The sequence below is a fragment of the Dysidea avara genome, chromosome 4 (genome assembly GCF_963678975.1).
Source record: "Dysidea avara chromosome 4, odDysAvar1.4, whole genome shotgun sequence".
Classification (NCBI taxonomy): Eukaryota; Metazoa; Porifera; class Demospongiae; order Dictyoceratida; family Dysideidae; genus Dysidea; species Dysidea avara.
In genome coordinates this window covers 5,948,265-5,974,254 of record NC_089275.1, presented here as the reverse complement: position 1 = coordinate 5,974,254, position 25,990 = coordinate 5,948,265, and the positions used below count along the sequence as shown (strand labels likewise).

Genomic DNA, 25,990 nt, shown 5'->3' with positions numbered 1-25,990 from the left:
AATAATTAACTCTATAAAATTACTAAACTTTAAAGATCTAATCAATTTTAACAGTTAAGATCATTTGCACATGCACCACAATTTTACGTACATTTACACTCGCTTGTCAAGTTCTGTACAGCTAAGTAATTAATTATTTAACCCTTAGATGGTGCCAGAAGAGTTGTTACAAATTGCCCATTTTGCACAAAAATGAAGTAATTTTTGCTAAGATTAGGAGTTTTCGTGTGATGGTACTAACAAGGAGAGAAGTTGTGAGTGGCAGGGTGAACTGAATGACATCAACAATCACCTTGCATGGAAATAGTGATGGTTGTCAGTTTGAGGATGTGAAGTGTTCCAATGAGTGTGGGAAGATGTTACAATGATGATATCTGACCATTCGTATGCATGTTGAGACTGAGACAGTGTCCATGTTGTAAGATTGACTATCAGTACTGCCACATTACAGGAGAACATCAGTGTACACAGGGAGAACACAAGGAACACTTCCTCATTAATTCTTACCTTGTCCCAACAGATATAATAAAAACAACCAGTAAAGAATGTGTTACACTGTCAGTGGCATACTTTCCTCACATTTCAGTTGGCTGCTCCATTACGCTTTGCAGCAGTATTTGGTGCCTGTTTCAAGTTGTGATATATCGATGGCAATCAGGTGCACATGTGACATCCTGAAGTTTAACTTGAGTTGGAATGTGCGAGTCTTTGTACTGTGCCCAACTTTTTATACTTTGTGCAGGGTGAACCCAGCATGTCTATAAAATCAATATATATTCAAAAAAAGCTGTATTGTTTAAAACTCATTCTTGTGAACTGTGAATTCTGAGCCATCTGAAGGATGATTTGCAATTGCTTCCTGGTGGCCCTAACGAACATGACCAACCATGCACGCAGCAAGATGTGTTAATGGATCTGCACCAGCACATGCACAGAGGCATATTTGGGGGATCCTGGGTTTTGGAAACACCTTTCTGAAATTGTAACTTTATTTAAATTGCAGAATTTGGATTTGGGACACTACAATATCTGACTAGCCACGAACCATAATAATTATTGACATTTATGACTTAAAGGGAACGAAAGATGTATTGAAAATAGCTATATCATGAATCTCGAAGCATTGTATTGTTCAATCTGTCAGCGGTTGGGGACTGTGCCCCCAGACCACTGCACTTATATATAACTCACTCCCAAATATGGAAACCACACTAGATACGCCCCTGCATGTATGACCTGGGCCATCCCTGGTTGATATTTCATGTGCTATAGACTTTTTAACTGTATGACTATTTCTCAGAACAATACAACTTTTCTCTCCTTTGAATATCACTAATACAATATACCATCACAAACTGAGGGTTCTTTGCCATCACTGAGACCATCTGCTTTGTTACTGGGAAGTTTGATCTTATTAAGATTTGCAGTATCCTTCTCACAGTTGCTGCAAGAAGCAAGATAGCATTTGAAATAAACATGCAATGTCTGTAACTGGCAATGTTCATATATAATGCCTGAATCTTGGCTTTGAAACTGTGACTGTGAGCGTCTTGATGCATACACTATTGGATAACCATAAGAGAACTGATCCAGACTTTTGTAGCTGGCAGTCAACAAGAGTATGATTGGCTGTAAAGTAAATGGGGTTCGCAGGCCAGATCATGTCCAAGGGACACAATTAATTTTGTTGTTTCTTTGTTTAGTTCAAGATTTGGTATATGATTGGGGCTTGATGCCTTCACTCCAGAGTTTGTTCCAGTGTGCCACTACTCATCCCAAACATTTCTGTGACCACGTTTTGAAAGATGCTTTGTGAAAGTGCATGACATGTTGTGGCCAAAATCTGTCGCATGTGTAGAGATTATAGTTATTAGTGTCGATTTGCCAACATCTGGCATGAAAGAACTCAGATATGTGTCATCATTGAGGTCAACTGATTAATATCAGGGATAGAAATAGTGATGGTTTTATTAAATTTTGTTTGGATATTGATGGCTTGATTGATGGTGACTACCTTACTTCAAGCTGTGTACGTGCAGTGTGGCAAACAATTCTTAGTAGAAGGTGGTCAGCCTCATGGAGGTTTCCCAACCATTCATAATGAACTGTGGGACATCACTGCTGACTGAAATTATATGAGTGAACCACTTTTGTCCACTTCTAGGGTATAGAAATGTCATGTAGCATCAAGTACGTCCTGTTGATGGATTTTGGAAATTGATGTGGACAGAATCGAAGGCATAACATCTTTAGATGTGTAGCTGTGGTTACTATTTTCTGGCCAATGTCTCAAGTCAAGCGTGCAGAGTTTGGAAAAAAGGTTACAAAGGTAGGGAACATGTGGTGAATTAATTTCTTCCTTAGTTCACAAGTGCACTGCTACCTTGTCATCTGAACACCCTGGAATAGAACACTTCACCTGCTGATCATGGTCCAAGTTAAGTTAACTCTCTTTGTTCATCAGTAACTTGCCTAAGGGGAACTAAGTGATGTGTGTAGAAAATAGCATGGACTTGCCTGGCTGAATGAATATATGTAATGACAATAGTTGACAAAATACACCAGTCTTAATAATATTATAGCCTTTCCATGCCAGATATCCAAGTTTAATGGCTCATATATAACTCCCTGAATCTTCTTGAAACCTTGCTCCAATACTGTGCCAGGTAAAACTCTTAAACTGGCTAAGCTACCAGCTACATTGTTCACAAGAGAAGTTATTATTGACAAGTGGCACCAACTGACAAGGCTATGCTGGGTAAGAGTGATGTCAGACCTGGTCACTTGTACGTTCATATTGAGAAGCACCCTTGGCAGGTCTAAAGTCTTTTAATGAAACCCTATCTTTGGCAAACCAGAAAATGAACAAAATTGTACACACAACAAGGAGTGTCCTCTTGAGATGGTCCAGTGTATCAAAAGCAAAGCACGATGACATTCTGTGAATGCTATCCCACTAGAGGGGCTTAAAACCTGTGAATACAAGGAGTCAGACAATTTTTGCCGTTCACAAAATAGACTACTTGCTATACATGTATGCAGCAGGACCACATTCAAAGTTTAATACAATGTGTTTACACAACAATAGTGTGACAATAATATTATTAGTACTGTAGAGTGTTCCAATTACACTATTAAGGATAATAATAATAATACACAAAAAACAGTTCATATGAAAGATAGAAGAAATCTGTAGTTGTAGTATTGCTCTCTCATAGGTCAGTACCAGGGACACTTGAGTCATATGGTTGTCTTGTATCGTATCCATGGTTACTGACTGCCCCACCACCATAATCTTGTCCAACATCAAATTTATCCAGTGTGTCTTGTAACTTGGAAACTATCTGTGGGTTAGTGGCTCTAAATTATTAGAATACAAGTATAAAACTTCCTCACTTTGCTGTAGAAGGTGATCTGAGATGTTAACATGTTCTGGAACATTTTTCTATAGTCAGCCACTCTCTCATGTTGAAAATGATAAATCTCAGCTGTGGAGAGAACACCACAATAACAATTAATCTTAAACTGAAATGAGATGACCATACATCACTATGTCATATGAAGACAATGTTATCGATGTACCGTATTCAACCATTACCATGTGTAGAAGCTGGGACACTGGACCTCATAGTATTGCCCCGTATAAGTAACCACATGCACATACATCTAAAAGTGTACTATCTGTTCTATCTAGTACACTCAGTGCAATTTGTACAACAACCATACCCACTAGCAGCCGTATCTTGCACATTCATACCATAGGTGTACAAAGTTAGAACTTGGCTCAATGTGTTTACCATGAAATCACTCGTACAACTTCACTTGTACATACAAGTAGGAAGACACGAAATGATGACATTAATAAACTTTTGTAATACAGATATGGTATGATTTAGCTTGTCTAGCATGTGAATACAAGGGTGCAAACAATGCAGGTTTCACAACATTCCATAGTTCTTTGCATAAAAATTGTCTACTCACCTAATAGTGTAGTAGCAATAGTTTCTGTTCTAGACTGGATCTCTGAGGCCTCCACCATCTGAAAATAACATCATTAGGATGAAGTGATAAGGTTTGAACATGACTCACATCAAGTCTTCCATCATCTTTTAGTCTCTCACTCTCTCTAACTTTACCTTGAGCACCCTGTATAGTGGATAACAATACAGTACGGTAAATTACTAATACAACAGCTAGAAAGTAAACATCTACTATTTGTAAAATTGCCAAGCATGTAAACACATACATGATAGTTATACCATGCCCACAAAAGATTTTCCTGAATATACACATGCCCAAACCCGAGGGCGCAGGGATATACAGCACGAAAATCATAAGAGGCTATGGTATAAGAGTTCATAATGTACTCTCGGTGTAAGTAATATATAGTGCTCTGTCTAATAGCCGAACTCATTGGAGCCTGGTGAGTTCAGATAATTGAAAAATTCAGATAATGGTAGCCCATTCATTTATATACTGAACTCTGTTCAAATACTCCAATAGAACATACACATTGACAAAATACTCTAATAGAACAGTCATTTCTACAGTTCAGATAACAAAACGTTCGGAAAATCGATGGTTGGATAATAGACGGACTAACTGTATACCACTCAGGCATGCTCACCTAATACAGTGTAGATTGAAAGACAAACATACATTCTCCTCATCTGTTATACACACAGGTATCTAAAGATTGATTGTAAGTTAAACACCTGGGCTATAGAACTCATTAAATATTATTTATACACTTAGTACAGTACTTTTCGAAACAAAATGGGTTTTGCTGATTTTTGTGGTAGCTATCTAGGCCCGTTAAGCACCCTAAACTAAGTTAATTCTCTAAGGTAAGTAATTATGAATATTATAAATTACTAATGTTAATGACAAGTTACGTGTAGTTACTGTATGGCTGGTAATTTTCGAAAGGTTTTTATTGTTGGATATTTCGAAGAGGCCCTTCTCTTTGAAAATAAATTTCCACGTCCGGCTGTTTTTAAAAATAAATTCCCACAAGTGAAAGCAATCGTCCAACTTCGGCGATTCGTTCGTGTATTCCTTGAGTTTTAGCTCAGTATTACTGATGATAATGGGTAAACTGTATCATTACTATACCAATAACCAGAAAACAGGTGATCCAGAATGGGAATTGATGCCGTCTGCTCTAGAATCTATGGTAGGATAGCTAGCTATGATCGAGCGTGATCGTGCCAGTGAATTCACTCTACCCGAGACTCCCTCAGTCTTCTCTCCAGCGCACAGGAATGGGGATTATTCCATCAGTCAGTTTTCGGCAAACATTCACGCATCTTCATAATCTGTGACATGAATTTTCCGTTTATTTGAAATCCATCCGGACTTCAAAATATGCACTCTTCGAAATTAAAATCTTTCGAAATTCCGATTTTGCTTCTTGTGCGAAAATTTCTGTTTCGAAAATAACCCACTATACGGTACTTAAGCATAAGTTAAGGACATCTAAGCCATTTATAATGTGTCATGTATAGAAATGATATCCCAATTATGAAAATAATTATTTAGTGTTGCAATTGCCTTTTTTCAAGCCTATCTAAACTACTAAATCCAAACCCACAATCAAGAATATATCCTAACTCAAACCCACAATGTAAACTTCAAGCAGTTCAGCATATAGAATTAAAGGAAACCAATGCTTTGTACTGCCTCAGCTTCAAAGGCAAGGTAATATCATGATATCGCCCTGTAGTCAGGGCAATATGTGAATTATAGCACTGTGGTTTCCTTTGACTAAGGTATGAAAGTGGTATATCACACTTTAGCAAAGGTTAAATAATGACTTAACCCTTAAACCCACATAATCCAGAAAACTGGATATGAAGGAAAAACGCACAATATTTTAGCCATTTTACATACATGGTTTTAAACAGGTATATCTTGTGAAGTGTTTATCCAATCTCTTAGAAACAGATTTTTTTACTTGGGAAGGCCTACCGTTTGTAACAGTATATAAACTTTTAACAAAAAAACAAGGAACTCACGTGCTACGAAGCATTGAATCAGTTTGTTTCATTTCGTGTCTGTATCATTAGTGTTCTTGCTGGCCATTCCGTCAATTACATGATAGCTGTATCAGGAGCTTCCCTAAAAAGCGGTAGAGCGGCGCAGCACTCTACTTTACTCAAAAATCTTAAGTGGTAATATATAATTAACAAATTGACTTTGATGTTGGTAGCGAATTGACAGCTTTACCTCTCTACTTCATTTTGCTGGGGAAAACTCTCTGTATATCAACGGAATCGCCATCATGTGACGACCAAAATGACATCAAGAAAATGTTTCTATGATGCAGTATGGCCAAGTTATGGCCTTTGGTATATCGATATGCAAAGGAAGATGAAGATTATAGTTCTTTTGTACTGTAAAGGCACAGAGTGAAGTTCTGAGATGAAAGGATGCGATGAAGGATAGACACATTTAAACCGAAATTTAATGGTGTGAGTAACATGGTGTTTGTAGTTTTTACACAGCTTTAACAGTTCTTGTTCTATATTAGTTTGTTTAAAAGGCTTGCTTATAATCCAGTTTTCTGGATTATGCATTTTCAGTGCTTGCGTTTCGTAAAATGGCTGCAGGTTTAAAGGCTTCAAAATCATTTTTTTCTCAATTCCCAACTAGTAATTTGTATACAAGGGATTTCTGCTGTCCACTGCCTTGTTTAGCCGCTGATTGGGAATGGAAAACATTTTTAGTTAGAACTTACTCTGTTAATCTGGACAAAGTCTGGTAGTTCGTGGATCATTCCAAGGTATTCCTTTAATCCATCCATCATTGGGATCATGTCATGCCTTGGCTGTGTCAACACCATTTAATGTAATCTTCTCTATAACACAATATCACTTCACCTGTTCCCCGTGCATGTTACCAATCTCCTCATACGTCGAACCAGTAGTATTGATAGCCTCTGTTAAACCACGAGCATCTGGAGAAGAAAAGAACATAAAGTATTAACTACAGTTTATAAAATAACACTTTTGAGGAATGAAACTTTCAAAATTAATTGTAGGAAGGGTTCAGTTCACCTAAAATATCATGTACTGTATATTTGCTTGCAAGGGCTGTTCCTTTAAGCTAGTTTTAGTAATAAGACTTGATAGTGAGAGGTTTTAAGCCTTAAAACGGAATGTCAGAAATTTAACAGAGAAATGTTCAACACATGAAACTTCTACATATAAAAGATCACAAAGTTACTTACAAGGAGCATCTTCCATGTGGAAACATTGTCCTAGTCCAGTCACTACTGCTGACATTCTGTGCCACTCCCTCATAATGGCTGCAGAGGAATGAATTACATCACAAGGGGTGGGAGCTCAAGTGATCACATGATCCACTTACGTCCAGACATCTTGTTACAATGATCATCAAACTTCTGGAACATTTTGTTACACGTATCGTCCATCTGTACAACGAATTTGCCAAAGTGTTCCACCTTCTCAGTACTACACAAGAAACAGACAAGTATGCATGCATGTGCATCATATCATACAGTAACACACACATATGTACAAACCACCTGCATGAATGTATGATTCTTAATCCATGGCCATGAACAAGGACCGCCATCCTTCGAGAACATGCAGTTCCTCTGTGTGTGCGTGCGTGCGTGCGTGCGTGATCTTCAATGTGTAGCTAACACGTGGCTACCCAGCTTTAGTACACACCATATAATAACTAGCATGTTCACCAGAATATGTACAACCTAACTATGTAGGTCACAAGTTCAGTTTGTTATGTATTTTATCAACCTCTGTATTAAGGACACCTCTATACAAAGGACAGACTACACCCTCAGTCCCACAAGAGGTTTGTAATGTGTATGTTATTCTTAGTGTCTTACGCTGTATTGAGGTCAGTCCGAACATCTCTATGATCTACTGTTAGTAACATCTGAGCAGCACAAAATTCATCCTTCTCAGCTTTTCTCTTGCCAGCCTTCCATTCCTGCAATTAATTCACATGTGACTGAATCTTTATGGTTAAATTTGTACTATGCAAGCTAGGCACACAGACAGACGCACCCCACACACACACTATGGACGGAGACACTTACTTGATCTTCTTGACATGTTAGAAAATGTCTAAACACAAAAGACCGTGACATCACTGGGTGCCTAGCAACTCTATTACTCCATCCTTCTAACTTCTCTTTACGTTTAGATACAAATTCTTCACCATAGCGACCTGTAAATAATGTGATAGGACCAGATAATAGTTAAGAACATGTAATGTACATACAGACAAGTAACGACCTCACATTACACGTTATGACCTTACCATAGTACTGTTTATCAGGTAGTGGTGGAATAGTACATGCTGTAAACTTTTCTGTTAATCGATCGTGTAGCCAATCGTATTGCTTGTAACGCCGACTAACAGGATTACCAGTATCCTAGAATATCCAAACAATAATAGTGATACAATGACAGTATATTCAAGAGAATTACATTTGTGACCAGATCTGCGAAAACAGAACATAATCACTTTCCCCCTTCAAATTCCTGTTTATTAAATATTTATAATCTACTTAGCCAAGTGTACCCGCTAGCAAAGTTTCAGCTTCATATGCCAATAACTTTGGGAGTTACAGCCCTACAAAGTAGCAACAACAGAAAAATTGATTTGTACAGTAAGTATAGGAAAAATAAATTACAGGCGCTTACAAAAACGGTTGTAACTTCTTAAACGGAATGAGGTACGGAGCTAAAACCTTCACCATAGTGTTTGCCATGAACAGTGGAATCAATTACTGGGTAAGCTTTTCCTTTACTCGCCCTTCTTCACGGCATACAAAGACGAAATTCGTGAAGAAAAATCGATTGCGTACGATCGCTTTGACACGATGTAAACAAACGCTTGTAACTTATGTATCCTTGGGTCTACTGCAACGAAACAAAGATTTTCCAACTGCTCTTGAGCAGGCGAATATGATATCCAGGTGTTTATTGTTAGTACCTTCCTTCACTAAGAAAGAGGAGTTAAAAAAATTTATGGAATTTTTTCAATAATATGCAAGCATTTCACCCAATGTATTCTATGCTTTACAATGTAAATTTAGGCTTGTGTGATTATGTCCCTTTTTTGCAGATCCGGTCACATTTATTAAAACTGGTAGTAAATTATTGACATGACATTTTATCAGGTAATTCATGGTGGGTAAAATCCTCTGAGTGTAAAAATATTAAGTTACGAATGATTGCATGAATACCGAACCAGTCACCTTTAGTCCATTTTTTGGCTATATGGTAGTTAGACACCAAGACCAAGGGAACTAAGCGATTTAGTAACCCTAAGGCTGTAGCATCCCAAGCGCAGCGAGGGTGCTACTAAGGGCCTAAGGGGTTACTAAATCGCTTAGTTCCCGTTAGTCGTAGTGTCACACTTATTTAGACTATGGTTTAATTTATAACCAGAGTATGAGTGTGGGGTGAAAGAGCAATGCAGAACAGCAGAACGGTTTCTTCCTGAAGTCCTTACAGAACTCACAAAAATAATTTTTCAACTGGTAACCACAGTAACGGTTAGAGCTATAGTACACATGCCTATTATTTGTCCAGAATTATTTGCGGAACACGGAGAAGAAGAGTATTACAGTATTATCAAGTACTACAGTTTGCTTTTCCTGTTATAATTATTTATCATGCACAAAATTGTTTGAGGGCGGGTTACTAAGTGAACATGTGTACGTAGGTGACTACGTGAACGTGTCAGGTGACTAAGTGATTTAGTAAACCTGTAAAGGAGCCACACTATAGTATAAATTAGGAAGGTGACTGCATTAGACAGGTGGTATAGGTTCTGGCATGACATTTATTGCGTATAAAAAGGTGGCCACGCACTATGAAGAGTTCCACATCATTGTCTGAATGTGCTGTGAATACATAAGATTATAATACAGTAGATACGTTATACTGATATTTAGTTCTATGACATTTCACTGTGATGTGCACTAAAAGGAACAACAGATCACTACACAACACAGCTGTTGTATACTTCTTCTAAATCTATAGTAGCTAGATTCTTACAACACTTATTATATGAGTTCTAATAACAGCTGTGGCGTTGATGTCATTCTTTCATGAAACAGTGTGACCACTATACTGTGACTATTTCAATTGTGGTGTTTAGCTAAGTTAATACATTATGTATATGTGTATGTACGTACGTAATTAAGATACTTACACTGGGTACGATACTGTATGCAGTAAATGTTTTAATTCCTTTAAATTTGCTTTTCTTCTCCGGGTCTCTGACCTCTATATGGTAAGGGTTAGGATGAGGTTCCCACATTGGTTCATTCTCTGGTCCATACTGTGGTGGAATAGAATACACACAAAGGAATTATTGCTTTAAGAAATAACTTTGGCAGTCACTATATATTGTTTACGGTACAATACATACATGATTGTTCACTTACCACTATTCTGATTTTTTCAGCCTCTGCAATGCGAGGAGCTTTCTTTGCTGCTGTACCAAGTAAGAAAGATTCAGCACCAACTTTGACAAACGGTGAAAATCTACAAAAAGTTTATACACACCTCATTAGTATTCATTATGAACTGAACTACTACAGTACCACATGTGCAGTAAGACAGTTTTACAGATAAAACATCTGGAAGGTTTGTATAAGAAGTATAGCATTATAAGTATGTAATATGGTCTATCAAACTATTGTAGGGATGGCCATGTAACACATTAAAAGTTAACTCATTTTATTACAGTTGTAGTAATGATGGTTATCATATCACCATGGAAACTTAAAGACTGAACATTAGTTGTAGTGTACACAATTCTTACATCCCATTCATACTATCCTCTAATGCAGGTACAACATGGCTAATTTGAAATAAGTAGTAGTAGTGTTTAACTGATTGAGTTGTGCCAAGTCAGGCCCAGATGGGTTGGGGTGGGGGGGTATGCAAACATATTCACTACTGACGTGCCTGTATACATTGTATGCATGAATATACAAACACATACTATATACGTAAGATGAACACCAGCAAATAGTTAACTGCATAAATAGTATATAGACAGCAAGATGGAGATGAGAGTGAAAAAGAGAGGGGAGACAAACCTGTTCATATTCTTCTTCACTGTGGCATGTCTGGACAATTGTTCAGTTGAAGTACCAGCTGTGGAGTCACTTCTCTCTGTTCTGAATGAGTCATCTTGACAACCAACAACAATAGCACTTAATAAACACAGCTAAAAGTTATGCAAAATCACTGTAGCAGCTAATAGTCTTCTGACAACTTCACATGGCACAACACACATACAGTGTATGGGCACAGAAAATTACATGTTATTTAAAACCCCAGACATGTGCAGACTGACAAACCTGTGATTCTGTGCAATACTGCTGTGCATGCATTATGTTGTGTTTGAAGACGTAAGTAATGTATATTATAAAGCAAGGAGATTTATAAATAACCCAAAACAAGAAAACAAAGCCTATTAACTCATGTTGACACATAAATGTATTCTTAACATCAGCAGTTTTTGTGATTTTCTACTTTAACCATCACATGTACACAATATACTATAGCTAACTATGCAGTGTGTACGTGTAAATGATGTAATGAGAGCACTTAGGTGAGTCACGTTGCCATGGCACTTATAGCAAGAGATCTAGCTGCTTTTGTCAATGCAATTTCAATTAAGGGTATTACAAGGGGCAACTAATTCAAGTGTAATATAATACACGTATATGTATGTAACACTCCGGATTTCTTGTAGCTCCGCTCGTTGTAGCTACAACCTCTACTTTCCTTAGCAACAACTGTCCTTATAGTTTAGAACTAGTTAACTGGGTACAATGTGGAGTTCTATAAACCCTCAGACCCTTAGTGATATCCTCGCTTTGCTTGTGAGTTACAACTTTGGAGCTTTGGGTTTGTACCACAAATACCATAGATCTTCACACTGTCTACGTATAGCTACCATTTATCTGTACATGTACTGTACCTCTATTAAAAGGTGGTGGTTGGTTATCTTGTTGATAATAACTGTTTGGGGTGTCATCCCATTCTCCAGTATTGTCCACATATCCTGACTGGTTGCCATAGCCACCAGCTGCCTGGTCACCATATGACTGGTCACCATATGACTGGTCTCCATTATAAGGGACATCACCTCCTCCACCACCTCCACCTCCTGATAACATCTATAAGTGTTTGTTGTAACAACATTTTAAAAACTTCTACTAAAGTCTCACCTCTACGTATGCCTCAGGGAAGAGACCTCTTTGTCCATTCGATAGTTCTCCCTCCCACCAACCATCTCCAATATCCTACAAGTGTAAGTCAAGAATGAACACCACCTCATAGATGTACAGTATAGTAAAGACCTGTTGACAAGTTAAGTCAGTTTACAAGTTTAAAACAACTTTTCAACATAATCACACATATGGGTAAGTATGTGAACTACAAAACAACTATTCGGAGAACTTCAGGAACAATACACTATACGTATGCACAATACACTATATGCACACAACAATATGGTAATGCCATAATTTGTTGTTGGAGTACAGAGGAACCTCTCCATTATGGACATTTTGGATTCAGAACTTTTAGCCACTTTTCGCTATAATATTCCACCTATGAAGATTACTTAGTAATCAAAATTGAATGTATTTCGTAAATTGTTAATTGTTTTGTAATTCATCAAATACATTACTATGCATTACAAAGGACGCGTAACTTGAACCAACCACTAATTGCATAGAAGTATCTTCTCAACTGTTTTAATTCTATCGTGTTAAAGCCTCAAGGCTACCTTTAATTTTTGTTTGCGTAAAAAGGGGACGTGCCCATTTTCAACTCATAAGGATATGCTATTCTCGGTGCTCACAAGGGCTGCTACACTGATTTTCGGCCTTTAAAAAAAGCCTGTTACAGTACATAAGCAAGCCCCCATTAAGTGGTTTCACACACCCTTCAAGTAAACACGACTAAACTGATAAGCTAACCTTTACCACAGTATGTAAACAGCCTCTATTCATTGAACGAAGGCTTACTTTCTGTATCTCAAAGTTTTGTTTGCTCATGTGTGTTTGTGGACAGACACGCATACACACAGTTTTGGCCAAACAATTTCTGTTAGCAGGGCGTGTGCCTGGTTAAAGTAAAACTTCAGGTACACTAAGCTTTAGTCTGCAGTGGTTTCTTTGTACCTGTTTTAAAGACAGGTGTTGTGTGTTTCTATAGCTTTTTTCCTTTCCAAACAAAAACAACAAATAAAAAAAACCTGTACATTTAGCAAATCCCCTTTAACGTGCACAATAGCACTGCTTGTATCCTACCAATCATTACTGTGGTTGACCACCAGTTACTGTTATTTGCAAATGAATATAATTATGTTGCATAAGCACATGGACAGATCATCACAGCATTTAACGAGATCGTCATGCGCTATACTACAAGCCTCGATACAAAAAATGAACTAGTCGCTGGCTTTTCTAGATACAACTGTCGAATTTTGGATGGGCAAGCAGTAGTAAATAAGCTACAATTGTGCGGAAGCCGCTTTTTAATACTCGCTTCCGGCAGTGGCTAATTAAAAAACAACAACAACAACAACAACCTGTTGCAAATCTTTGTGCGACATGGGTAGAATTAACATGTGAACTAAAGACCTGATAGAAAAAGTAGCTCTGCATGATGATAGATAATCAGGTAAATAGTGACTAACAGCAAATTCAGCCCCATAGTGCCAAGAACGAAGAAAGAGTTCACTCTGAAGGGCTAAATTTGTAACTTGCACTACACGCATCCAAGAGAGTTCCTGTTTGTTGTAAACAGTAGAAAACAAATGCTTATATAGATTTCTGTTAGTACAAGGTGCTTCATTGTGACAGCTTGCTTGTTTTAGGCCCTGTAAATTTCATGGTGAAGCCATATGGAAACTGTTCCAGCCATCTAATAAAGTGCAGGATAGTACTGTTTGTATCCTACCACACCTACTTATGTGGCTTCTATGAATTTAGTGACCTCATCACAAGCAGTAACATTTTTACCAAATATGGTCAAGTTATAGAAGTGCATGGTTTCACAGTTTACACAGAGAAATTCAATATAACATCACCAGCAGAAGTCATAGACAAGTAGCATAACTATTTATAGAAGAACCCGAATATGTACACAGTGACACGTAGGAGTGTATCCACTCAGAAGACAAAATTGCTCATTCTGTTGCTATAGAGTCAAATATGTACTTTCCTATAAGGCATATACGTGTACATTGTATATTCAAAGTACTGTAGCATTCATTGAATACTAACTATACCACTCTGACATTTAGGCAGACTTTGTGCTATACGTACATCCTATATGACAAAATACCTTGTGTCTATTTGGGTCCATGTGCATATTTGAGTACACGGTCCATAAAATGTATAATATGTAGTATGTGAAGCAATTTACAAAAGCTAAACAACCAATGAGATCACCTAGATTGACTATATTGTGCGCTCGTTTGTGATATAAACATTAAATTACACACACTACATACACACGCGTGCACTACACACACAGACGGAACATTTATGACCGCCTTTTCAACATGTCTTGTATCCACCACTACAGCTACTGGTATGGTAATAGTTAGGGTATGGACATTGTTGGATAGTTTCAACTTATTTCCTTTATGTTATGAAAACATTATCACATGCTTATACCAAAACTATGAATGATACACTAAATACAAGACAATCCCATAGTGTTTCCAATGAATTAGAAACTTGAAAGTTCACTTAATTGTGTCCTCTGGGTGTTGAGCTCCTGACTCAGACTGCACAAAATTTTGTGAGTATAGCATGAAGCTGCATCACAATGAGTCTCAAATGTATAGGGACAAAAATATGAGGAACAGTTTTCATACAATTAATGGGAATTAATGTTCTAGAGCTTCAACCTCCTGGACATGCCAAGTGTCCCACAGATCAGACTCAGGCAACTGTTTTAAGATATTACGACATCATACTGTATAACACCAAGAGTTAATATTATGGAGACGAGAATATCTAACATAGCTCTGGACCCTGGTAACAAATGATTGCAGAGAAGTTAAAGGGCTTTTTTTTCTGTGTAACATATAATTTGTCCTTTTCCTTACCACAATTAGTTTAGCCACACAGTGAAGAATGTTTGAGAATATTATCCTACTGCACCAGCCAATCACTGAAGACTGAGTAAGGATAATGGACAGTGTTCCTTCAATTACAAAACTCTCAAAGGCAGGTTTCCAGGAGGATGTGATTGAAAATTGAAAGCGGTACTCCGTCATTTGTTATTGTGTTTCAGACATGTTCAGAGTTATCCTCTAGGTTATCAGCCATGCCCTTTAATACAACAGGACTGCTCTTGCTGGCCAAGTCAAACGCATGTCATTGAGTCTGGTGGATAAATACGGAAAGATACTACTGTAGCTACGCGGAAAAGAAACTATTGTTCAATTTCTGCGTAATCATGACTATACAGCATTAGATGTACTCTCCTCTCTGTACTTTTAACTCTTGATAACACAAAAAGGAAGAAATTCTACACAGACATTCGTGAGGAGCATATTATCAAATTGTGATCTTTGACATCACTCATATGACCTGCAGACAGATGACTGGATAGTTTCAAATCGTTTTCTTTATGAAAAACATTGACATGTTTATAATAAACACTGACATGTTTATAATAAATCTGGTTGGTTGTACATATGCTTCGCTGCACTACTACCACATGTTGATTCATGTTCTACAGTATATAAGTGTCATCAAAACAATCTGGCATAGAATAACCTGCAGAGAGTGATCAGCTACATTTAGTACAATACATTGCTTCAATTTTTCTGTAGTTCTAAGTAAGAAAATTATACAAAAATACAAATCCATGATTTTTTTTCAAAAAAAACCCCCAGGAAACCTAAGAATGTATCACAAATTATAAAATGACTTGCACCAGATACAAAAAAAGCTTTAGATTCAACAGACTATATGCACCGCTGAAAATATTCTAAAAACACATGATATTTCAACATGTTTTGCTATGTTTTAATACGTCATGACGGTGAACAACTGCGATAAATGTATGTCGAAAAATGTGAATCTCAGAAAATAGACCACTCACCAGTACTTCTTCCAGATTGATAGATTCCTCTCCCTGTATAGAATAGTAGTTGGAAAGAAGAGCCAAGTCCGTAGTGTTAGTGGTGGGTATAGCCTGAGCTGTATTTGCTACCCATACTTTTGTATGAGGTTTGTGATAGTTGCTCACCATCAAAAATTCTCGGGCACTCCGCTAATCACTGCAAATTGATTTTTTGTTGAATAAGTAGACCACACTACGTATATAGTCTACTGTTAGCATAAATGGAGTTTTAAATGGTTTCCAGTGAGCTCAGCTCCATCAAGTAGCTGACTTCAACTTATGAATATCATCATACTGCACTAGTACATGTGTGTACATGTAATACAATAAAAGCCATTGATGTGATCAAGCCAAACAGTTTCATTGAAAGCTATTATGTAGCTGTAAGCAAATCACAATGAAGTACATTGGGTACAAAAATTAATGCGTTTAATTTCCTAAAATAATTTAAAGCACATTTTAATCTCAGTGAAACAAGACTTGAATTGATATAACTTGTACACACTGTATCATTGGATTTACTTCTTCAGTAAAGATAAATATCATCGCTACCGATATTGCAATATATCAGTAATATCCTAATAGCTTGCAGAGGTTTCACGTAAGTACTGTGCCCACTTTTATTCATGGTTGACATTCTGTAACACGTCGGTAATGCATAATACAAGGCTTTTCATGATGGCCAAGGGTTCATGTCCTGAGTTGGAGGAAATGTATTTTCTTTGCATAGACGTTTTTTGTTTGTTCACAATATGGCTTTGGTAACTGCTTGTAGTAGTGGGTTGCATATTACCACAAAAGATTTAAGTATGGACAATACAATAACTAAAAATATGGCAAAAAAAATATTGGTAAAAGAATTGGTAATTCAAAAAGTGCTCAATATTTGTATAATATAGCACTTGGTTTTGCCTCATGCTATATTTGTCTCTCGCCCACTCTATAGTTTTTCAGATAGCACTTGCGGCAATGCTTTAACTGGTTTAAAGAACTTTCAAGTTCGAGCTGGAGTTGGACAAAAACATGCGCAACTATTTGAGACTTACCAAGCAGCCTTCAGTGAAACAATCGACTTCGCTCCAGATGTACCTCTGGAGTACTTTCATCGCCCATTCTCGATTTTAGGGTCAGGCACCGCGTGACTAATCGTCTTCTACCCACACACAGTGTTATAACTACTCAAATGTAGCACTGCAGTCACCAATATAGTACTGTGGTCATGTAAACTGTTCTGTATGGCAAATATAGCACTGTTTTTGCTTTGATTGAAAGTTCTTTAAGTAAACACAAAAACTATTGAAGCACACAGGTGTAACATCACCACAAAATGTATTTCTCTACTACAATAACAAGTAACATCATCAACATCAACTGACTAACAACTCTATGGCACTGCATGTACATAAGCTACCATTATAAAAATGATTCATAGGAAGAACTCTCACTACAGGATTTTTCTACCACAATGTACATTTAGGAGGGTAGCTGGTACCATAATCCCTAATGCTATGTATGTGTTACATTCATGTAACTTCACAAAATTTCAACTATGATGATCTGAACAGATAATGTTACTATTCAAGGAGGATGTGTTACATGATGTTGTACACACGTACGCATGAAGTAAAAAAAGTGCCACCTTACCTTGAGAACAATATTGGATGGGACAAAAAAGTTTTTGTTCTTATTTATTTTAGATAAAATACGTGTTTTAACATACAACACTTGGGCTCCTGTTAATCTGAGTAGGGACCACCATTCCTCCGTGGTTTGCATTACGTAGGATAGATCTACAATATCATACAACTTTTACTAACCTTCTCTATTATTTCGTCTCTTTTGTGACAGTAGTATCATCGTAATTATCATCTTAGAAACGGCCAAAAATTCTTTCAAATGCAGAGGTTCGCCTCACATTACACTTGATCATGTTGCAATGCTCGGATAAAGCTTAGGATAACAAGCACACGAAAAAAATTGGAATTTTCGACTAGAGTAGGGACCATAGCACATCGATAAAAAGTACTGAAACAAGTTGGAGTAGTCCACGATATTAAATCACAGCAAAACAATAAGAAGTGTTATATCCCTACTGTACATTTCCATTATGGTATCTTGAGCACAGTAGGGATATAACACTTCTTATTGTTTTCCTGTGATTATCATGGACTACTCCAACTTGTTTCAGTACTTTTTATCGATGTGCTATGGTCCCTACTCTAGTTGAAAGTTCCAAATTTTTTCGTGTACTTGTTTGTTAACTTTTTTTGTAAATAATTTTGTTATGACAGGTGAATCTACGCATACCGCATCTGAAATGGAGCTGTGCGCCCCTGCGTCCCAGCTAAATCAAATATTGTCTGAAAAGTGAAGTATCCATTACGCTTGGTTGTCAGCTATGTTCAACCCGTCACACAGCAATACGAATCAAGAACTTTTCGGAAGCACCTCTACAATCTACGCATACCAAAAGAAATGGTGCCGCGCCCCAATTTTATTAATTATCACCTGAAAAGTGAAGCATCCATTGTGCTTCGCTGTCCACACAGCAATACGAATCAAGAACTGTTTGAAAAGCGCCTCTGCAATCAAAGTAGCCACTATGAATAATACGGATGATTTCCGTTTCGAAAGGAAGCCATCACGTGCTCGTGCCAAATCGACACCTTTCCCTGTCAGCAAAGATGAATGGGACAAAAAGGAGGACGCTGGTAAGTCCATGAAGAGTGCATTGTACGTACTGCGGTATGCCAAAAGGCACCTGTAGGGCCGAAGCGACACCGAACAGTGAAAAAATCAAGCCCATAGCCTTAGCCGTTCTTGAGTTACGCTTGTCTGAAGGCATCAGTCAGTCAGTTACTTACTCAGTCAGTAGAAAATTCCGTTGAATAAATTTTTTTAAATTCCGTAGCAACTTGTTGAAATCGTTTCGAGGTTGATCTGAAAGCTTGTTTGCATGGGCTTAGTTTTACCTCACCAATACTGCCTCATCATCGTTAGGGAAAATTGAGGCTGATTTTTGGGTGATTTTATTTCGTGGGCCATGCCCACTGCTTTGTGGTCCCTACTATACAGTTACTATCATACTGTATGATATCCATTAACTGCAGAGTCCAAACCATATATTCATAGCAGGATATTTAGTTTATGAGATATATGTTTGAACGCATGCATGTAACAAGAGTCACTATAGTGGCGCTTGCATTTAACGGAACACCTTTTTTATTAACTTCGGGGCCAAATGGTTAAGACACCAGCTTTATAAACTAAGTTATAATATATGTTGAGAAATATGACACACGAAAGCAAAAGACAGAGATATGGCTCCCATCCTTTCTCACTTTTAATAAGAGCTAAATAAACCCTTATAACTATCACTTCACTTGCACCACAACAAATAGCCAAAAGGAACACAAAATATATCATCCATCACCCACCATCTATAGCATTACAGCAGGCATTTGAACAGAACAGAACAGATGTGCCAGCAGGAACAACTGCATCATAGAGAGAGACAATTGATTCTGAACTAAGAAAGAAAAGCTAACACTAAGTATTATACTTCAGTGTTTAGTTTAGCTGGTTAGCACAAGCCCAACAGTTGATGAAGAGTAACATAATAGTCCATCAAGCTTCAAAGGCTTTTATTTTGTAAACAAACATGCTGTCATTAACTTATACGTCAATCAGTTTATGATAAGATTTCACTGGAAGGCTTCAGCCTTTGAATTAGGACACTTAGCGCAATACTACCAGTGTACTATCAGAGTTTCTTTACAAGTTCTTTGAAAAGCACTTTGGGAAGTTGGTACAATTACACGATACAGATTCACATTTACCTAAGCTTTGCATTTCGTTATTTGCCAAAATACAGGTATTTAGTGAAGCCCACATGAGAACTGTTTATCAACATTACCTAATGTTTATCAACAATTAAATACTAAACTAGATCCACTTCTTTGATTTACTGACTTTTACAGGAGACTAGGATAAACAATAGACTTCATGCATACAAGCATGTGCATTATAATTACCAGGAATTTAACTGTTGCATGTCACAAGTAGCCTCAAGTCACTACCACCACATCACCATCACAACATTACATCACGATTGATGTCATAACAACATACACACACTAGAAGGATGTACGGAAATTTCATTAGGAAATCACATGTATAAAGTACAGGTAGTTTCATCTTTAATATCTCAGTATGATCACTATCATAAGCAAACATGGTGCATAAACACGATATCATTTAACTAACTCAAGAAATGTATCTCATAACACAAAAGGGTGGTACATTGGTAGGGCACTTTCAATGAATACAGTATTATGTTATGTACACGACCTACGTATTTTCATAAGTCCCTTTAATGACTTTTCTTCTGCTGTATGTTTGACAATCTCTGCATTTGTAAGGAATATATCTGTCGTTATACATACGTACCTTATGAAGAACAGTTTTAGTGCTAGTAACACAAGGTTAACTTGACTATTGAGATACCTGTAAAGATTCTCTTTTCCAAAAGTTCGACAAGCAATTTCCTCAAGTTTGTACACACGTGCACACACACACACCGTATATAATTCCAAACCTTGAATATAGCTACCATGCTTTTAGTCAAGTAACCGCAGAAAACAGTTTGCGCCGCAACTAGGGATTTAAAAGACACAGCACCTATTTTCGAGATAATTAAAGCACGCATGAGTGACAGCAGGTGTTATCATTTTGGTTGTAATCTGTAACTCGAGACGACTAAAATCTGATAATTGTGTAATTATCAAATTAACTGCTCCACTGGGTTTCAGAACAAGCACCAAGCTTACACACTGTATGTTCTACATTTCTACAATACTTCCCTAATCCAAAATTCCCTACTGCCGTACACAAATCAACAGGGAGCACCCCACAGACATTTAATATGTTGTAATTTCATCTCATCTTCTGGAGGGCAGACATGACTTAAGCACTGCCAAAATGTCTCTTAAATAATGCTAAACCCAAAACAATGATCGGTTATTTTCCCTCTGTACTGTATGCAAACAGCTGAGTCAGCTACATACAATGAAATTAATACAGCCAAATGAATTGTTCACTCAATCTGATTGTATGGATTGTTAACTCCCCTCCAAATGTGGTTTAAATCATACACATTAATTTTATCTACTTTCTAAACTATGAAATAGTATTTTTTTTTTACTGATGCTGCTTGTATCATCGATTTAGAAAGTAACTCAAGGAGAAAATATTTAGTAACATGCATACTAAGCAAATATTTCCAGGTAGGTGGTCACAGTTAGGGATGACAATTTCATGCCTCCAGCCAGGGCTTGTACTATTGATTACAACCACTACTAAATATTTTACAGAATTAGCATACCACAAACCAATGTTTTAGCCCAGTGAGAAATTCCAAAGCAGCCCTGCCTGTACCTGACAATTAACTACACTACATGTTGAATATTTGTGACAACCAAATAAAAGCATGTAGAAATGTTTTTGAAACATGCTTAGGAACCACAAAGATAGCTTGATACCACAAAGAAAGCTTGATACCAAAACTACTTACATATAGTCCATTTAATAACCGCAAACAAAGAAAGCTGTTTAGCAATACAAGGTGTGAAATCTTACTAGAGTTTTCCAAACTATCTATTGAGCTTATCTACTAACAACACTGGTATCTTGTCAGGCACAGCAAAGTACAAACACTACATATCGCAGGATACCCACTTAAGAATTTAATTTAAATAACCTCACGGAGCTATGTTATACGTATTTTGTGACAATCACCACAAATAATCACTCTACAATAATCATTGTAGTGTTTTTCCATGTTCTAAACAGCCACTTGTTCTACATGCCAATAACAAACTGATTGCTTAGCGTAACAAGATTATAACACGGCCACAGCTGTGTTCAGTGTGTACCCGCGAAATCCAGAACAGTTACACACTTACAAATGGACCGCAAGCAACTTACACGTCACAAATACAACATATAATGCTTGCCTGGTTGATAACTGTTATCGTATCGCCTTCAGATATTGTCAATTCTCCATTTTCGATGTCTCCTTCGAAATCGTACAGCACTCTGGCCTAGATATAAACGAATAGTTATAACTCATAACAATCGCAAGAAGATCCGTTTAGTAAAATCACTGTAACATTGCCGGAATAGCCTTAACTAAGATGACCCACCTGCAGCGCCATTTTACAATGTTTAAAAATTTGCCTCTCCCCAAATGAACTGGTTAGTTGAGCGTTTACAAAAATTTATTGGACTATCGGTTCCAAAATCACAACTCCTTGCAAGTGAAAGTGTTAGAATACGCAGGTAGCTGTTTGAGTGAAATTTCCAGCTGACATGTGAAAAAGGCCAACGAACTTAGAGAAGTAGTTTAAAGAGTCACTTGAGCTCTTACTGGTGAGTTAGACAACATGTATTTCTTAGAGCTAATTTATCCGAGAATGGACAACTCACTGAAAATCGCGGCTAAATTACTCTGCAAATTGCGAGTATAAAAGCGGTGATTTTAGGAAGGAATTGTGCCGCTTTTTAAAGAAATACTACCGTATGATGGTTGAACGTATTGGGTTTCATAAAAGCGTTGAATTTCATGCTGTGCCCACAAACTCTGAAACTTGACAAATGTATAAACACCTCTATTGGTGAGATGGTTATGAATAACTTAGCTAGTGACAATCAACTCTTGAAATGCAACACTATACAACTTTAATGTATTAAGCGACAAATATGTTTTGTGTACTGTATTTATTTACTGTAGCAGTTAGGCACTGGAGGAGCTACATTACTACTGGCCTAAGTGAAAAATATTTTGTGTAATGTGTCCTGAAGTGAAGCGGAACAAATACTTAGACGGTTTTTTAACAAAGCCAACCCATCATGGCTTGGTCTGTAAGCCACCCAAATTCCAGCCAAGCACCTTAGCCCTTCATGTTCAATCAACTGTGTTGTACGAATAAAGCAAATCTTCCCCGGCTTATTGTATACATTGTATGAGCCTTGGTTCCTAATTGAAAGATTGTAATCTGTGAGAATGTGTGAAGGAAGAATGTTGATTTGAACTCCTCACGATTGTCTTTGTTGATTTTACGTTGTCTTATTTTGTACTGTATTGGGATAATGGTTTTCCCAATGATTCATTAGTTTTTGTTATCACTTTGACCCAGACACATTCAACATTTGATAAGGCCACCCAAAGACGATGGTTTACTTTATGAAATGTTCCACAGTGTCGTTAAAAACGTTATTCCGTATTTTTAAAAGATGATACCTTGGTACTGCATATATATTGAACCCTTGAATGTATATGTATATAGCACAAGAAAATATATTCAATGTATGGGAAAAAGAGTTAATTGACAAGACAAGAAAGTTTATACACAGCAACACTAGTGTGTGTGTACTGTTAATTTTGATATTCCTTGTATTTTAATACTAACTGCTATTATATTTCAGCGATTTTCAATATTTCAGTATCATAGCTTCCCAGCAGTATAGTTGTATGGTGCATTTTAGGTATGGTTGGGACCTACTTGACATGGTCACTATAATGAGGTGGTATTATTAATGAGGCCATGAAGTAAATCATCTTCTAACCCTGGGAGCTGTAGTGAGGTTGTATTATGCCACCAATTATAGAGTGTCACTGGGGTGTGTAATAGTGTCACTGCAGTACTGTATGTATGTTACTGTATCGTACGTATATGATTTGTTTGCTGTTTTTCTATTACATAGACACCACCTAGCTACCAGTTCTTTAGAAACATCCAGATTGTGTCATGTGGGTAAAACCTACTGAAGTATTGTTGTCAAATAATCCTTTATGGTATGGAAATACTTTGGTTACTCTGTAGTTGAGTATTGTTCTTCTTGTAGGCTTGTGGAGCAGTCTAATGCTTTCTTTTGTCTCCAAAAGAGGCGTGGCCACAGTGAGAGAGGACAGAAGGCAAGTTTCACTTCACGTGTTGTTGGTACCCTTGACAACATCATGGATACCAAGGTATAGTACAGGCTTTGATTGTGAGTTTGGTTTGGAATATTCAGTTACAGCCTCTGCCCTATCGGATTTTACTACAAACAGCCAGCTCGGATTTCAGCTATTGTAAGTCTCTACTGTATACACGTTTATAGGTTAAAATTTTATGTGTTACGTATTTGCTCAAAACCTGGAATTATACCCATTCTCTTGGCCACTATTCAGGTTGTCACATGCGTCAGAGTATGGCAAATTTTCAACTCTTGAATAGAATGAACATTTTTGAACATTCTGTCTTGACCATGTTGGAATGTGTCATATTATTTTATCAATGCTGGTCAAAATATTATCTTAATTTATTGGGTATGACCAGTGTGACAACTTGTTTGGGTTATTGTAATGTAGCAAGCCATGAATTTCATTACACAAACACTGCTTGCACTATATATATGGGGACCTGTTGTAAACTGGGCAAGCAAATGGCAACAATGCATGTCTTGCATAACGGGTGAGGCTCAGGTGGAACTTCTAATGCCCACACTTTCACCTTTGAGGCATAATATGCTGGGTTTTGTCATCTACGTAATTTTTGTGACATATTTTTCCAAACTGTTGCTATAGTGATCGCTACTGGTTACACGCTAGATGAGATTACCAAACACTGGTTCTACCTGGAGAAGTCTCTTCTACCAACGTTATGTTAGTAAATGATGTTATTGTACCATGCTATAGTGGATCCTGTTGATGTGGACACTTAGTACACCTATGTACACAATCAGACTCTGTGTTCCTTAGTAGCTGACTTCAGGACACATTAATAACAAGAACACTATTGGTCTGCCCTAAGGTGTCCATAATGCACAGGCTTCACCATGTGGCGCATGTGTGTAGAGTTATATATGTATTCAAGACAGAGTCTTTGTGAAAGAAAGGACACAGTGTGCTTAACTATATACTTATAATGCATGGCTAAGTAATCCTCAGATAGTGATAGAATTTTTAAAATGTATCTTAGAGAACCATGGTGAATTTGTGTGCATGTCAATAAATGATGTCAGTAATACCCTCTAGATAAAGGTAATGAGTTTCTTTGTGTAATCAGCAGATCCCAAAGCTCCTATTGTCATACAGTATGATAGTACTGTATAGTAGGGACCACAAAGGAATAGGTGTGGCCCACAAAATAACATAACCCAAAAACTTTCCCAGATGACGATGAGGCAGTATTGGTTAGGTAAAACTAAGCTCAAACAAGCTTTCTGATCAATCCAAAACACTTTCAACAAGTTGCTACAGAATTTAAAAAATAATTTATTTAACGGAATTTTCTACTGTCTGACTGCCTGATCCCTTCAGACAAGCATAACTCGATAACAGCTAAGGCTACGGGCTTGATTTTTTCACTGTTCGACCATGCTTCGGCCCGAGAGGTGCCTTTTGGCATACCGCAGTATGTACAATGCATTCTTCATGGACTTACCAGTGTCCTCCTTCGTGTCCCATTTGTCTTTGCTGACAGCGAAAGGTGTCGATTTGGCGATAGCATGTGATGGCTTCCCTTCGTAATGGAAATCCGTCCGTATTTTTCATAGTGGTTATTTTGATTGCAGAGGTGCTTTTCGAACAGTTCTCGATTCGTACTGCTGTGTAACGGGTTGAACATAGCCGACAACAAAGCATAATGTATACTTCACTTTTCAGACGATAATTGATATAACTGGGGCGCGTGGCACCATTTCTTTCGGTATGCATGGATTGCAGAGGTGCTTTTCGAACAGTTCTAGATCCGAAATGCTGTGTAGCGGGTTGA

The 25,990-nt window shown here is 37.4% G+C and overlaps 2 protein-coding genes across 3 annotated transcripts in view; one reads left to right on the top strand and one right to left on the bottom strand.

Annotated features, from left to right (window-relative positions):
• Window positions 1–3,047: 3,047 nt before the first annotated feature.
• Window positions 3,048–22,466, bottom strand: LOC136252340 (sorting nexin-33-like). Its single transcript, XM_066044764.1, has 18 exons — window positions 22,379–22,466; window positions 22,190–22,276; window positions 12,251–12,325; window positions 12,001–12,199; window positions 11,111–11,204; window positions 10,451–10,550; window positions 10,216–10,344; window positions 8,311–8,425; window positions 8,087–8,217; window positions 7,874–7,977; window positions 7,372–7,475; window positions 7,232–7,309; window positions 6,882–6,958; window positions 6,740–6,829; window positions 4,090–4,146; window positions 3,982–4,039; window positions 3,397–3,488; window positions 3,048–3,344 (listed from the first exon to the last, which is right to left on the bottom strand). The coding sequence occupies exons 1-18, from the start codon at window positions 22,388–22,390 to the stop codon at window positions 3,213–3,215; spliced, it is 1,734 nt and encodes a 577-aa protein (XP_065900836.1). The 5' UTR covers window positions 22,391–22,466; the 3' UTR covers window positions 3,048–3,212.
• A 7-nt stretch (window positions 22,467–22,473) lies between these two features.
• LOC136252339 (TBC1 domain family member 9-like) overlaps window positions 22,474–25,990 on the top strand; it is a 35,407-nt gene continuing 31,890 nt past the window's right edge. For both annotated transcript variants that reach the window (XM_066044762.1, XM_066044763.1), the window contains exons 1-5: window positions 22,474–22,604; window positions 23,940–24,030; window positions 24,081–24,204; window positions 24,255–24,306; window positions 24,802–24,879. In XM_066044762.1, the coding sequence (XP_065900834.1) occupies window positions 23,984–24,030; window positions 24,081–24,204; window positions 24,255–24,306; window positions 24,802–24,879 (301 nt within the window). In that variant the 5' untranslated portion in view covers window positions 22,474–22,604; window positions 23,940–23,983. The remainder of the gene's footprint in view (window positions 22,605–23,939; window positions 24,031–24,080; window positions 24,205–24,254; window positions 24,307–24,801; window positions 24,880–25,990) is intronic.

Excerpts from the sequence above, each read along its gene's own strand:
- LOC136252340 (XM_066044764.1), bottom strand. Across the intron at positions 8,218-8,310 it reads ACCTGATAAACAGTACTATG|GTCGCTATGGTGAAGAATTT; the intron begins GTAAGGTCATAA and ends CATTATTTACAG. Across the intron at positions 3,345-3,396 it reads AGATCACCTTCTACAGCAAA|ATAGTTTCCAAGTTACAAGA; the intron begins GTGAGGAAGTTT and ends ACTAACCCACAG.